The sequence below is a fragment of the Lacerta agilis genome, chromosome 10, assembly GCF_009819535.1.
Source record: "Lacerta agilis isolate rLacAgi1 chromosome 10, rLacAgi1.pri, whole genome shotgun sequence".
NCBI classification, from domain to species: domain Eukaryota; kingdom Metazoa; phylum Chordata; class Lepidosauria; order Squamata; family Lacertidae; genus Lacerta; species Lacerta agilis.
This window is the reverse complement of record NC_046321.1, coordinates 60162185-60174678: the sequence shown is the minus strand read 5'-3', so window position 1 is coordinate 60174678 and position 12494 is coordinate 60162185. Positions and strand designations below refer to the sequence as shown.

At 41.2% G+C, this 12494-nt stretch overlaps 1 protein-coding gene across 6 annotated transcripts in view; it reads left to right on the top strand.

Moving 5' to 3' along the window:
* TAFA5 (TAFA chemokine like family member 5) overlaps positions 1-12494 on the top strand; it is a 339820-nt gene that overhangs the window by 314288 nt on the left and 13038 nt on the right. For 5 of the 6 annotated variants that reach the window (XM_033161859.1, XM_033161856.1, XM_033161854.1 and 2 more), the window contains one exon: positions 9949-10112. The exons of the other annotated variant lie outside the window; for it this stretch is intronic. Coding sequence is in view for 1 of the 5 variants with exons in the window: in XM_033161856.1 (XP_033017747.1) it covers positions 9949-9963 (15 nt within the window). In the remaining 4 variants the exon portion in view is untranslated. The remainder of the gene's footprint in view (positions 1-9948; positions 10113-12494) is intronic. 6 annotated transcript variants of the gene reach the window in all.

Genomic DNA, 12494 nt, shown 5'->3' with positions numbered 1-12494 from the left:
GTATATTTTTTCACCTTCTGTGATGTTTTAAAGAAATTATCAGCAGACTTGTTTGGGGCATGTGCCTGTATGCATATCTTCATGTTCACGTAACAGAAATAATTGGAGAGAATCATAGAATCATAGAGTTGGAAGAGACCACAAGGGCCATCCAGTCCAACCCCCTGCCAAGCAAGAAACACCATCAAAGCATTCCTGACAGATGGCTGTCAAGCCTCTGCTTAAAGACCTCCAAAGAAGGAGACTCCACCACACTCCTTGGTAGCAAATTCCACTGCCGAACAGCTCTCACTGTCAGGAAGTTCTTCCTAATGTTTAGGTGGAATCCTCTTTCTTGTAGTTTGAATCCATTGCTCCGTGTCCGCTTCTCTGGAGCAGCAGAAAACAACCTTTCACCCTCCTCTATATGACATCCTTTTATATATTTGAACATGGCTATCATATCACCCCCTTAACCTTCTCTTCTCCAGGCTAAACATACCCAGCTCCCTAAGCCGTTCCTCATAAGGCATTGTTTCCAGGCCTTTGACCATTTTGGTTGCCCTCTTCTGGACACGTTCCAGAGAACCATTTCCTACTGCTACCCTGACTCTCTTCTGCCAGAAAACCCTCTGCTGCCTTCCAGTATCCTTGGAGTTCAGTTCAGTTCAGTTCAGTTTATTGTGTTTACTGTGCAGCCATTACACATAATGAAGTAAGGTGTTAGGTTTGCCGGCAGGAGACGTTATTAGATGATGGAGGCAGGCATTTGCAGATGTTAGAAGCCTTTTCCAACTGTTCAGTTGGAACATTCGTGAAAGACGGACCTTTTGGCAAGCAAAGGAAACGGCAAATGTATGTCCTTAAGCAGAACAGGAACAGACCATTGACAATTGTTGCCAGTTGAGAATGAACTGCTGCTACTAGGATAGAAGAACTCGTGGTCTCAGTCAGCATAATGACCTATGTTCAGGGTTGATAAATAAGGCATCTCTTCATAACAAAGGGGGGGGAACGTTCTTTTATTATTCATCAACCTGGATGTAGTTTAAAACACTGCTCATATAACTATTTACTACTGCTTCCATGCTATGTGTCCACAGTTTTAAGTTACTGGCAGGTGAAATGTTTTTAACATTCTTCCTCTATTATGAAAGATACATAAAGAAAACGACATTTTCCCAGGAACAAGCTGCTTTTTTATTACAGCCTTAAAAGTAAAAAAAAAAAACAGCATGGCTATAGGTGGAGAGCATTTCTTGAAAGCTATAGATAATTTGTCAGGCCAGCTGCAGCTCTTGATAGCTATTCAGCCACATCCAAACAGTTTTAATTCGCACCTGCCTTTTATTGTTGTGTGAAAGAAGGTAACATGATAGATGCGACTGTTTCTGGTTAATACTGTATCAAAAAGGGTTTGATGACACAGAATGTTATGGCCAGCCCTAAAATCCTATCCCAAGTATGAAGCTTTTATAGATCTTCTTACCTAGGGGGGAGCCCACTGGTCAGCCCAGGTGGGCAGTACCAATCCAGAATTTAGAACACATTAGTGTCTGGGGAAATGTTCCAAACTACGGTTCCAGTGGCAACTGCCCACAAAACTGAGAGTTCCTAGGCATTGTCGTGGTTGCTCCTGACACTAGGATTAATTTGTTACAGACACTTTGAAGTTTCATTATTACACTGGAGTTGTTGTTCTTCATCCTCATCATCATATTCAGGTATTCAAAGTGCCTCTCATGCATTATCTCCCAGCTCCCAGCTAATAAAACTTGTGCGGATGGCAAATGTATAGCTAAATCACAAGGATTTGTAAGGTGCGGTGGAGATTCCCAGCAAGTGAAGCGACTGCATTAGATAAGATACCATTACTGTTAAAGCTGAAGGATTAATTATTAGGACTATCATCTAAAAGTAAACGGGTTACCAGAGTAGGAATAATTTAGTCAACTGATTAAAAGAAATCCTACGGTATCCTACGCCAGGTAAAACATAGAGGGCATTAATTAAAAACTGTTATGTGATCAAGATTTTAGTCTTTGGAAGAATTATCATCAAAACTTTTATTGGCATCACATACAAACATCCGAAACAAATGGAAGAATTATGTGGACCGTATTACTCAAAATTTTCAAATTAGCAGGTGTGCAAAAGCTGAAATCGGCAACACATGTTCGTAGGGTAGCTGATTAAAAATCTTAGTTTTATCCATGATTATCCATGCTGATTAATTTATTAGAGTTTGTTGTTGGCCTCTTTCTTCTTTGACTGCTCAGCTACTAGCTTGGTCATCCTTTGACTGTTAGCAATGCTTTCTATCACTTGTGCAGCCTCAAAAAAAAAAAAAAAAAAAACCACACAAACACACGTACAGGTTCTGTTGTCTAGCAATAACAATATATGTAAGGGAATAAATAAGGTGTAAATCTGTGAAGAACCCATATGTGATGCTGCCTCATCACCTTCGTGAGACATTAGACTTCAAAGTATAGAATTAATGTGAGAATTTCATTGTTGATCAAGATAAATTCACGGGAGTATGGTAAAAAAGAAGAAGAAGCATTTAGCTATACTTGGCAAGCATATTATCCATACTCTCCCGTCTCTTGGACACATATCACAGAAATGGTTCAGGAATTACAAGAAGTAGAAGACGGGGTGGGAAGCCTTCTAAATTGTACTTTCAAAAGGTAGGATGAGAGATGTGTGAACTACTAAAATAGGAGTGGATTTCACAGTATGCTGAGAGAAATGAGATGGGGAAGATATGTTTGAAGCAGGTGGAAGAGTGGATGTAGAACAAAAAAGCAGTGCTTGGTGGGTATGGCTTTAGCCATTGGGGATCCTCTTCAGAGCCCAGCCCATCAGGGATATACCAGATGCCTAGCTGAAATTTCAGCGCGCTCTCTCTCTCTCTTTCGCTCTCACTCTTTCTAAAGACCTTTCTTTTTGCTTTGGGAGGAATGGCGAGGGTAGATGTGGAGACATGAGGGGGTCATTCTATCCAGAAGTTCAGTATGAAGTTACCTTTTCCACTTAAGCTCCCTGTGCAAAATGAAAAGCCCAGGTGACCCTTCTGAATGGTGTGGGCAACGTCATGAAGAGAGAGGAGTGCCATTCAGTGGGAGAAGAGAACTGGCAAAAATCAGCTGCAGGCACCTTGCATAAGCAGGATGTAGGCACCATACTGTCTCCAGGTAGTGTCACCGCTACTGAAGAGGTGCTTTACCCAATCACATGCATAGCTTTCAACTTTTCCCTTTTCTTGCGAGAAATCCTATTCGGAATAAGGGAATTTCCCTTCAAAAAAGCAAAAAGTTGACAGCTATGGTCACATGTTGCCTTTAGTTCAAAGTGCAAAGGCACCAAAAATAGTGGAAGGAAGGAAGGGGAAGAAAGGGGTATCCAAAGTTGCTTAAGACAGAAATGGGATTCCAGATGACCTTAATAGATTGGAGAACTGCGTCCATACTAAGAAAATGAATTTCATTAGGAAGAAATGTAAGGTTCTACACTTAGGCAGGAAGAACCAGCTGCATCAATATAATATAGGGGGTGTCTGGCTTGCCATTAGTACATGTGAAAAGCACCCAGGGGTCTTAGTAGACCACAAGCTTAATATGAGTCATCAAGGGGGGGGGAAGCTAACGCTATTCTAGGCTGCATCAAGAGAAGTACAGGTATAGTTTCCAGGTCAAGGGAAGTAAATCCACTCCACTTAACCGTGGGGCGGGGTTGCGGTGGACCGTGCAACTGCCCACTCTCCCGGGGTATGGGGATGTTGTCCCATGTTGCCCAGGGGATCCCGGCCACATCAGCAGCAGCCGTATAATCAGTTGGTTGTGGGGGTGTGGCCGGGACCCCTTTTAAACGGAGGCACGAGCCAGGAGGCTTCCTCTTGGCTTGCTTCCTCGATCTGGATTGAGGTTTTCCTGCCCGCTGCTCCGTGCTCCCTTCTTGCTTCGCGCCCACCCATTCTGCCTGCTTGAAGCCTCTTCCTACCTCTTCTTCTGCCGGCGGAAGAGCAGCGCTTGATCCTTCCCCATTGACCTTCAGGAATCAGCTGAAGAGTGCAGTATAGAGTGTCTGTGGGGTAGCGTGTGCATGCTGGAACAGTCTTTACTTTTGTGGAGGTTCTTTGGAGCCGAGTGTGTGTCGGGGGTATGGGTTTTCGCTACTGTTTTTCCCCATGCCACTTGCCTTCGGGAACCCAGGGAGAGCTTGAGTTGGTCTGCTTCAACGGGGCTCCCCTTACCAGTGGTTTACCCTTACCAGACTTCCTGCGCGGCGGGCAGGAGTCAGATATAGTCTGGTCTATCCAATGCCTAAGCCAATTACCGCTCACATTCTGTAATTTGCCCAATAACATTAACCATATATTCTGTGCCCTGGTGTCTTTATTCATCTTTGAGGGGGTGGTTGTGTGGTCTCAACGCGCAATAGTCACACTCTATTCTGCCTTGATCAGAGCACACCTGGAGTACTGTGTGGGCACCACAGTTTAAGAAGGATATTAACAAGCTGGAATGTGTGCCAAGGAGGGCGACCAAGATGATCAAGCGTCTGGAAACCAAGCCTTATGAGGAATGGTTGAGGGAATCGGGAATGTTTAGCCTGGTAAAGAGAAGACTGAGAGGTAATAATATAGCCATCTTTAAGTAACTAAAGGGCTGTCACATGGCGAGTAGAGCAAGCTTGTTTTCTCCTGCTCTGGAGGGTAGGACCCAAGCCAATTGCTTCAAGCTGCAAGAAAGGAGATTCTGGCATAACATCAGGAAGATCTTTCTGACAGTAAGAGCTGTTTGACAGTGGAACAGACTCCCATGAGAGGTGATGGACTCTCCTTCCTTGAAGATTTATATGCAGAGGTTAGATAGTCATCTGTCATGTATGATCTAGTAGAGATGCATTGTATTGGGTTGGACTGGATGTCCTTTGGGGCCCCTTCCAAATCTATGATTCTTTGATTCTATACCATGCATAGTTTGCTTTTTGGTGGGCACGGTGTATTGGATGGTGCTAAGCACTTGCAAAAGATGTAGTTTATCCGCATTGGCATTACCAGTCGAGTGCATGTTTGCCTTTCAAGAGCTCATCTTTTTAATTTAGCAAAAATGTGTATGATTGATGAAACATGGCTTTTAATGTTTGTCTTCTATAAATGCAAAAGCTACAGTGAGATATTCATTTTGGATACGTCATTGAAACACTGTAAAACTGGCATACGTGCAACATCCTGGGTACCAGATCTTGCATCTGAAGATGATATTTGTGCCCATTGTGAATTAACATGCAACACACAAGGTCATCAAATTATTTATCTATTTGTTTGTTTGTTTGTTTGTTTATACATACCCTGCCCATCTGGCTGGGTTTCCCCAGCCACTTTGGGCGGCTTCCAACAAAATATTAAAATACAATAGTCTGTTAAACATTAAAAGCTTCCCTAAACAGGGCTGCCTTCAGATGTCTTCTAAAAGTCTGGTAGTTGTTTTTCTCTTTGACATCTGGTGGGAGGGCATTGGTGCCACTACCAAAAAGGCCCTCTGCCTGGTTCCCTGTAACTTGGCTTCTCACAGCAAGGGAGCTGCCAGAAGGCCCTCAGAGCTGGACCTCGGTGTCTGGGCTGAACGATGGAGGTGGACCGAGGCCGTTTAGGGCTTTAAAGGTCAGCACCAACACTTTGAATTGTGCTCAGAAACATACTGGGAGCCAATGTAGATTTTTCAAGACTGGTATTATGTGGTCTCGATGGCCGCTCCCAGTCACCAGTCTAGCTGCCACATTCTGGATTAGTTGTAGTTTCCGGGTCACGTTCAAAGGTAGCCCCACATAGAGCGCATTGCAGTAGTCCAATCGGGAGATAACCAGAGCATGCACCACTCTGGCGAGACAGTGCACAGGCAGGTAGGGTCTCAGCCTGCATACCAGATGGAGCTGGTAGACAGCTGCCCTGGACACAGAATTGACCTGCGCCTCCATGGACAGCTGTGAGTCCAAAATGACTCCCAGGCTGCGCATCTGCTCCTTCAGGGGCACAGTTATCCCATTCAGGACCAGGGAATCCTCCACACCTCCCCGCATCCTTCCCCCCAAAACAGTACTTCTGTCTTGTCAGGATTCAACTTCAATCTGTTAGCTGCCATCCATCCTCCAACCATTTCCAGACACTCACACAGGGCATTCACCACCTTCATTGGTTCTAACTTAAAGAGAGTTAGAGCTGGGTATCTTCTGCATACTGATGAACACCCAACCCCAACCCCCTGATGATCTCTCCCAGCAGCTGCATGTACTGTAGATGTTGAAAAGCATGGGGGAGAGGACAGAACTAGAATGCAATTTGTAAAGCACACCCAATATACTTTGTTGTGCCTTCGAAGTGTGTCGAAGGGTTGTCCAAGTATCTGTGCCATTTTGAATATCAGAACGCCTGAGCAAAACTCTGATTGTGTTTTGATCATGGTGATTTCCAAATTATTATCATTTGCATTCTTCATAGTTGAAATTAAGTGTCAATCCTATTTAGAACAGTAAAGTATTTAATTTATATTGCCCTACCCCAAGTTCACAATTAATTTCACAAAGCCAATAATAGCCTACACTGTGATGATTGTTTCTATCACCTTTCCAGCCATTGTGATTTCTAACTGAGTTTATTTAATGCTGATTAATTCCTTCTGTCGCTCAAAACTTAAAACTCTCATATGGATTTGTGGATAGAACAAATGTTGTATGGATGGAGAGATGCTGCTTGATAGTACTGACTCAGGATTACACTTTATATTGGTAACTTCTCAGCATTTTATTTGTTCATGGCAGGGTGGATTTTATTTGAATCAAATTGGCTTAAATCATGATTTAAATCACTAGTCAGTAAGACTTGATTTAAATCTTTTTTTTTTTTTTACAGAAACACTGATTCTTGCTGGTATAATCTTAATATTTAAAACCAGATGAAGGTTTCATTTTTGGAATAATAAATTTTCAGAGTAGTTTTTACAGTTATATCAAAAATTACTGATTTGGTTATACTGTTAGAAATATATAGACAGATAATTATGATATTATTGTGAGGTTTAATAAGTTAACTGTTTATATTTGGACAACTTTTCTGCTGTACTTTATTGAAAGGTGAAGAATAATAATAATAATAATAATAATAATAATAATAATAATAATAATTTATTAGTTGCACACTGCCCATCTAACTGAATTTCCCCAGCCACTCTGGGCGGCGGCTCCCAAACGATTTTTAAAACAATACAGCATTAAATATTTAAAACTTCCCTAAACAGGGCTTCCTTCAGCTGTCTCTTAAAAATAGGATAGCTGCTTATTTCCTTGACATCTGATGGAAGTCCAAGTTGAACAATGTTTAATCAATTTATTTAACTAATACAACAACATTATAGCATATGTTTGCGTGTTTGCTAACTGATATGTTTAAACGGGTTAAAAAAAAAACACCTTAAGAGTTTTAACACACATGAAAAACTTAAAACAAATCATTTTCTGATGAATAGCCTTTGGACTATAATGTAACTTAAATAGAAAACTATCTTTAGAAAGATTTTTCCTCCAAAAGCCTTTTACTTTAAAAATCCAATTTAAATTAAAAAAAAATCCAATTTAAATTTAAAAAATCTGATTTTTAATTATTATTTTTTTTAAAGCATTTATTTTTATCCACCCTGGTTCATGGTTTATGCTTCTTTTTAGTTGATAATTCTGTGTGAGGTTGCACTACTTCAGACTGCAGTTGGGTCTTTAAAGGATTGGATATTTTTCCATACATGGAGTGGGGGCAATCCGCCCACACAAGAAAAAGAGCTTGTCTGGGAATATGGCTTGAGCAGAGTTTTACCTCCTCAGTTAACTATAACATGTTGCTATGCTTTGACAAAGTGTGTGCATTTCTTAAAGACCAAATAATGAAAATGCTTGAATTCCCCCCAACAAAATTTCAGCTTACCCTGTAGACTGATTCTGAATGAGACATCAGTAACATTCTTACCAGCTGTTAACTTGTGGACAGCCTATAGTTAAATAGTGAGGTATACTTCCATAGTTCCACAGCCTATTTCAATAAATGGTCAGGGAAAGTAATATTCTGCTCGAGAAAACAGATGAAATTGTAGGGGAATGGGAAGGTTATTTCCTTATGTTTATCCCTACCTCTAGAGACTCTGTTCCACCCTCATTTGGAGAGCCAGTGTGGTGTAGTGGTTAAGAGTGGTGGACTCGTAATCTGGTGAACCGGGTTCACCTCTCTGCTCCTCCACATGCAGCTGCTGGGTGACCTTGGGCTAGTCACACTTCTTTGAAGTCTCTCAGCCCCACACACCTCACAAAGTGTTTGTTGTGGGGGAGGAAGGGAAAGGAGAATGTTAGCCGCTTTGAGACTCCTTCGGGTAGTGAAAAGCGGGATATCAAATCCAAACTCCTCCTCTTCTTCTTCTTCTTCTTCTTCTTCTTCTTCTTCTTCTCCTCTTCATCTCACTCCCAGCTCATGAATAAAAGTGCTTTTGGGACCCATCTATGTTAATACTTGTTAACTAGATTGTACCTGTTTATGGATATTTATTTGGATGAAGGTTTGGTAGCAAGTTGCCCTCTACTGTGGGGTTTGAACTGGGGGCGTTGTGCTTCAGCCCAGGATTCCTGTGCCATTGAGGCTGGTGACCAGGGGGTGGAAGTAAAGGCAGTACCAGATAAGATGACAGGAAGAGTTCGAAACCGACGGGACCAGGAATTCCTGAAGGATTGGACTAAGTTTGAGAAATATTTGAAAGACAATTGTAAACAACAAATCCCGCTAATAGGCTTACAAGAAGTTTTGTAAGGTTAAATTTAGGAAATATTATGGAAATAATTTTGGGTGGTAATAATTGTTGTGATAAAAAATAATAGTGAAGTTGGAAATACAGTAAGAAATTTGAAAATTTCAAAATCCTGAGAAGCGGTTGAGGGAAGTCAAAAATATGTATAAGAGAGGAATAAGAATGGATGTTTAAAAGAATGTATGTTAAATTTAATAAAAAATTATATATATATATATATATATATATATATATATATATATATATATATATATTAAAAAGGAAGTAAAGGCAGTACCAGGCATAACTCTATCCCCACATTCCCACTTCCTCTTGCTCCTGCTGGTCATCAGTTGATAATAAAACACATCACATCCTAACAAGTATGGACAAGGGAGAAATTCGATTCAGTTCACATTTACAAGCAAACTTACTTAATTTGCATTTTTCATAACAATACGAGAACTGAAGCACAGCCAACCTTCTTCAAATTTTGCAACAATGTATACCAGCCCATCAGTATGTATGATTATGTACACACCAGAGTACAGTGCATATATAAGGGGGGGGACAAAATGCATTATTTGGGGGGAAATTGCTTGGGGAAAGTGTGTACGTTAGACATAATTGCATGCAAATGTTTGTACAGTCGTACCTCCGTAGTCAAACACCTTGCGAGTTGAACGTTTTGGCTCCCGAACGCCACAAATCCGGAAGTGAGTGTTCCGGTTTGCGAACGTTCTTTGGAACCCGAACGTCCGACGTAGGTTTTGCGGCTTCCGATTGGCTGCAGGAGCTTCCTGCAGCCAATCTGAAGCTGCACCTTGGTTTCTGAATGTTTTGGAAGTCGAACGGACCTCCGGAACGGATTCTGTTCGACGTCCGAGGTGCGACTGTATTAGGAGAACTCTGCAAGAAAATGCTAATGAATTTACATGAGACCATCTTTTTTTTTTTAAATGCAAACTAATGTGGAAATATGGTTACCTTAAAACTGGGGGGCGGGGGACGGGGAGAGAGAGATAAATGAAGCAAAACTGAAATGGACACATTTGCCCATCCCTGCTGCATAGCCAGGTTTCTTACTTTACGGACGACAGTTCTCCTTTTGAAGGGATATCATAGGTTAGTCTTCTGTTTAAAGGTGTTCACTGTCTGAAGAGGTGTCTGGTCCAAGTCTGAATTAAAGATAAAGAATCCTAAGAAGGGAGAGCAGGAGGGGCCTTGAAGCTACTCATCAACAGTTAGCACCCGGACAGCAGACTGAGCAGAAACACAGGTCACCCGGTCACAGTCTTCGCTACTATGGTGAGATGTCCTGTATTTCTATTTAAGTTTTGGTAGTTCTTTCCAAATAAGTGTCTATACATTAAAAATCAACACATGGAATTTTTTATGCAAGTATGTGCCCCTCTTTTGCCCTCCTCTGTGTTGACGCATTTCCTCTTTTTTTGGTAATGCATAACTGGCACTCTGTACCATGTTTGTGCAGGCTGCAAGATATACTGCTTTCCTCTAGGGCTTATCCACACATTCCTTTTGCTCCGCTGTTTCCAGACACAGGTGCACAATTTAAAGCTCCATCCCTGAGTGCCCCCCTCTTTTTCCTCTGGGGTTTTCCTCACGAAACCTGGTTCTTAAAGCTGAATCAGCGCAAACAGCAATTCGGGTTTTCAGTGATTCTAGAAAGTACAGAGGAAAGGTAAGTGTTCGTAAGCACTTCCTCTGGGCAACGTATTGCTGAGCTAGCAGGCTATTCTTGAGTTGCCAAACAATGTGAGCTACCTGTTTGCCCCAGGTATTTGCTAGCCCTTGAACATGATGCCCTGACACTTTGGACATGTGTTAAGAAGGAGATTCCAAAGGGACTTACCATATTTTTCGCTCCATAAGACGCACTTTTTTCCTCCTAAAAATTAAGGGGAAATATCTGTGCGTCTTATGGAGTGAATGGTGGTCCCTGGAGCCGAATTGCCCAGGGGCCAAAAGCAGATAGTGCTTTTTATTTTACAAAGAGAAAAAGGGGTGTTGAAAGGACCCCACTCAGCAGCTGATCAGCAAGAGATCAGGAGAGAGATAAGAGTCCCGGCTCCCTTTCAGCCCCGCCCTCCATTGTTGAATGTGCTGCAGAGGGAGGTTGTTTGTTTCCCCAGCGACATGTGACTGGCTGATTAGATTATCTGTCTGGAAACTGTAGAAATGGCTCCCTTTCCTTCAGAAGCTGTAGAAATGTGAGTTGAACCCCATAAAAAATGGGGCTTTTCCTCTTTGCTTTTCCCCCTTTGCAAAAGGAGCTTTGCTTTTTCTCCCTTTGCAAAAAAGCTGCAAAACTTTTAGCTGATCCTCAAAAAAACCCAGGGCTTTTCCCCTTGCAAAAAAGCTGCAAAACTTTTAGCTGATCCTCATAAAAACAGGGCTTTTAGAGGAGGAAAACCAGGTTTTTTTTTCCCTTGTTTCCTCCTCTAAAAAGGAGGTGCGTCCTATGGTCCGGTGCGCCCTATGGGGCGAAAAATACGGTAGCAGTATTGAATCAGGTATACATATATCTGTGTTTGCACCTGCATCCAGTATGCATGAAAATTACCGTTGCAATTCTATTGTACATTTTTTCATTAATGTGATGCATCCCAGGTTTTGAAGAAAATTGTGTCTATTTCCTTGCAAAAGTTAAATAAAAAGACTTAAGGAATTCCTGTGAAGAAACTCCCACAACCTCTGTATTTGAAGGGAAACATCAGTGAAAGAACCTTATTACAAGTATACTCCTGTTTTTACATGTTCCTTTTAAGTTACATGTTCCTTTTAAGTTACTGCAATATAAACAAATAAAAACAACCTCCTCAGATATTTTTTTTTGATGCTGAGTTTTCTTTGTTTTGCTTTAATTTTGGGAACCTAGAACAACTTTGCATTATGACTCATTTTTCTAAGGAGAATTGGACTTAATGGCTAGAAGAGGGAGAGAAATGATTTAGCTTAAGTATTAGTATGAGTAGTCTACTATTCGTTTCTTTTTATTACAGACATAGTAGCGATTGTGAACTTGTTTCTAAAGCTTGATATGTTCTATAAGGACAGATGACTTTGTAACAGTTTGTGATAACATTGCTTTCTGAATCTGAATAGCTGAATGTTTCACTGCAGTCTGGGTTATTTGCCATAAATGCCACTCCCAACACAGAGAAAAAATGACCTCTGGCAAAGCGTTGGGTTTGTTGGAAGATTTTCCCCCACCTTCCCTTTGGAGACAGCCCAGGAAATTCCAGGTGTCAGAATTTTTGGCTCATTGTGCTGCCAGGTTGTAACAAAAGTCCCAAGAGTAGAATGGGCAGAATGTTGCTGCTCAAGAAATTAACAAATTCAGTATATATATTTTTAAAAGCACCTTTATAAACTTTTTTAAAAAATGTTATAAAAAAGAGGGACTCTTGTTATTATCCAGTTACTATTTCTGTATGAGTATTTTGCAAGAATATTGGATTGAATGGAGCGAAGAAGGTATGCAGTTGGATTATAAAATATGAAAATTGGCATCGATGCTGCAATATTGTAAGCATAACCCCATTTCTTGCATTCCCTATCCCATGAAAATCTCCCCTCCTTTTCAGGATTCAGCATGGTGTAGCAAAATATCTGCACTGATGCTAATCATAGCTAGTGTTATCCAGGATTGCCTTTAATCTGGATTTG